General features: G+C 30.8%; 1 protein-coding gene across 1 annotated transcript in view; it reads left to right on the top strand.

The window, feature by feature from the left end:
* Nucleotides 1–468: 468 nt before the first annotated feature.
* LOC106687737 (ankyrin-1) overlaps nt 469–3,548 on the top strand; it is a 15,914-nt gene continuing 12,834 nt past the window's right edge. The window contains exons 1-2 of the mRNA XM_014431774.2: nt 469–588; nt 1,548–1,636. Coding sequence (XP_014287260.1) covers nt 1,574–1,636 — 63 coding nt within the window. The 5' untranslated portion in view covers nt 469–588; nt 1,548–1,573. The remainder of the gene's footprint in view (nt 589–1,547; nt 1,637–3,548) is intronic.

Raw genomic sequence — 3,548 nt, forward strand, 5'->3', positions numbered from 1 at the left:
ACCCTTGGTTAGAGTGATCGGTCTGTAACTAACTATTAACATTCATGGGGTTATTGTTTTTTTTCAGGATAGGATTCGTAATTGCTTCCTTCCATAGACTAAAATATTTTATTCAGTATCTTTAAAACCATAGATTTATTAGAGGAACAAAGGTGAATAGCTGCAATAACATCCCAGATATATACCCGCCTTAATTTCAGCTTCGTAAAACTTTTCGTTTTTTAGCTAGGCAGTACACAAACACAAACAAGCACACACACTCACTAAAACGTTTCAATGTTTGGCGCATGAGCAACTAGTTTTCTTTCTCACCATTCTGATAACTGTTGATGAAATTTATGAAAAATAGGTCTGTAATAAAATTTAATAATTATTTTCAGTTCCAGGAATTAATTGAAAGATCTTCTATTTTCAGAAGTAGGAAAAGGGTGTATCATTGGCGAATTTTATGTACAAAAAGGCGCACATCGCTATTTGAATTGTAATAATGCGCAACCGGATGGAGGTTATCAGTGTGAATATATAACACAGAAAGGACGGGATGGAATAAGCATTTCCCTGTGGAACTCCGCAGCGAGCGTTCTGTAGGTGAGACATGTTATTTATAGTTAATTCCTTAGTATAGTATGTATTAGGCCCACACGAATAAACACTTTTTTTTCATATTGCCACCGAAAAGTTGCGATTTAAGAAAATAAGAAGGAGGTTAATAATTCAAATAGAAGCATATCTTCCTTAAGTGTATATTTTTATTTACCTAATTGTCTGTATTGTTAAATTTGCCACTTTATAAATGTTATTGTAACGAATTCTGAATTAGAAACACAATGATTTACATTTGTCAAGGTTGGGCGAGCGGCCTTATAAATATCAAAATATAGAGAAAATATATATATAGGAAGATGGTCAGGGTTACCTACACTTACATGTTTTTGAGGATGTGTATTTCGAGATGACGAATTTAATAAAACAAAAAAAAAGAACTTTAATATTAACCTATACTTAGTTAAAAAAAAAAAAAAAAAGTAAATTCCCAAGAAACGGGATATCGGTGGACAATTTTGGAGGAGTTCTAAAAATTTGTTTATTTATTTATGTTTTTCATCCATTTTCCCCCTTATTTTCCTCAAAACTAGAAGACTATGTCTTATTTGAACACATTGTACCATATTTGTTTATCGATACGTCTAATACCGTTAAGCTGGAATTTGTTCCATCTCTTAATTTACACCATAGTTGAAGTGTTTCGGATAACATAAAGATTTCAAGTTATGGAATTTTTTTTTCACTTGATTTTTATTTAAATGGTTATGGGTGATCGGCAAAAGGAATGACATATAACAAAGAGGCTATAGTCTTAATCCCAGTGTTTCTTTTACACATCTCTCGTTACTTTTCCTTTTAAAGTTTGTTTTTTTTATTTTTTTTTTACATAACTATATCTATTTTATATACTTAAAAATCTAAATTTAGAATTTATTTATATTATATAACAAATATCAGGTGCAAAAATTAGTTTACTAATTAACTTTTGATAATTTTTTCAGACAATTATCTTGATCACACCAACAAAATGAGTAGAAACATGTTGCTGTTTGCTTTTGTACTACTGGCTACGTTCATGGTGACCTCATTGGTAAGTTCATTTGTTTAAACTATTTTTTAGGGCCGTATGCGGCATGAAATTTGAATACGGCCTGGGGCGTTGACTTTTTTTTATTAAGTAGCGGTCCCACAAAATAAAAAACTTGACCCACCGCCAAAATGGAATATTATAAAATGGAGCCGTTTTAGACAATTTTTTTTTTTTTAATTTTAGTTATAGGTGAAGAAAAAATTCAAATAAATTTTTTTGTTTAATCACATGGAGAATGAGTAAATCCATGTTAGAAAAATAAAGTATGGCTTTAATTTGAAATAATATTAGAACTATAAAATAACAATGGTCAACACGAATTTTGGCTGGTAAAAGAAGTCAAAGTTTGTTTCTCAGAAAAGAAAAAATGTTTTACCAGTTCAAGTTTGATTTTGTAACAAAATAGCCCAAAAACCACGTCCGACTGAATATCTTGCAATTTAGTTTTAAAGAAGATATAGTTTGCTACAATTTGAAATCAAAATGAGCTCCTCAAACACTGACAGAATTTTGTATAAGTTAATGACAAAACGGCTCGGACGCTTTTCATAGAATCTATAAAAATGTTTCCTGAAAAACTTTCGTATATAGAATAAATCTTCGAAAAATGGAGAAAAAGTTATGAAATTTATGAATTTTTAATTTCGCACTACATCAATTCCAATTAAATCACAATTAAAATCCAAAATCACAATTAAAATTATATAAAAAATATAGACGAAGGAAGTGACCATTATTAAAAGAGAGGCCATTATAAATAAAGATAAAGGTATACTGTCAACATTTGTTTTGATTTATTATTTTAGATAATGAATCCTTATTTACAACTTTCATACGTTCATAGCCTGGGATATTAATATAGATAAAAGGAAAATATAAAGGGTTTAGAAATTTTGGAAAACCTTAAAAAGCTTGAGAATCTAACGAAAGGTCGCCATTTCTGATGGAATTCCATATCACGGAGTGTCTGGCGATGATTTCATTTCCCTCATTAAGCAGAGGATTAAATTAGTATGGAGAAAAACGTAGACAATTTTTTCTTATAACTAATTAAGGGAAATCAGAAGTGACGTCTCCCCTTGGATATCGACAACTAGAAGAGTACTCAGAGAGAAGGTGATTTTGACGTGCCTTCGAATAAGTCATACGCGCCTGACCTACGGTTGTCTAATAGTCTGCGATTTTCCACCTGTATGCCAAACTTGCTAAACAGGACTTACTGTTAGACTCATTTGGACTGAATGCCGAGCACGTAACTCCCTCAAATCTTTATAGGATATACCAGCGGATCTCTATTCCATTTTGCAGGATAAACAAACCATGAATAAACTTATGGAGTTTTTCCATCATTCCAAGCTCTACCATAAAATTTAATCAAATTTCACCACAGGTTTCCATGTTGCAATTGTTTCACAATTTAATATAACCGTAGCCATGAATCCAGACCCTTGCCCCATTCAGTGTTTTGTCTTAAATAAATTCTAAAAGTCCTAAATTACAAGTCTATTCCCTGCTGTTTCGGAAATTAAGGCAATAATGACCTATACGTGGTTGGTGCTTTAAAATAATAAATAAAAAAAAATTAATTATTCTAATTTTTTCATCATCTAAAACTCCAATAAAAAGAATTCCAAAAATGTCACTATAATACAGTCCTTTTTATTTAATCTATAACACGCTTTTTCGTGGCGAGAAACTTATCTATGTACTCAACAAGAACAGTAGAATAAAAGGTGAAATTTTTATAGATCAGGATAATATTTTATTTCCTACCACAGGAAGCAGATGCATTTAATCCAACCCGTAGAACATTCATCTGCAAGTAATTTTAAAATTTATTTTCTGCCACATGGAAACGTATTTCAGGCGGTTCTGAAACTCTTACTAATTAAATAAATTATTTAAATAAGAA

This window comes from Halyomorpha halys, unplaced genomic scaffold (genome assembly GCF_000696795.3).
Source record: "Halyomorpha halys isolate HHAL.00 unplaced genomic scaffold, Hhal_1.1 Scaffold1003.1, whole genome shotgun sequence".
Lineage (NCBI taxonomy): Eukaryota > Metazoa > Arthropoda > Insecta > Hemiptera > Pentatomidae > Halyomorpha > Halyomorpha halys.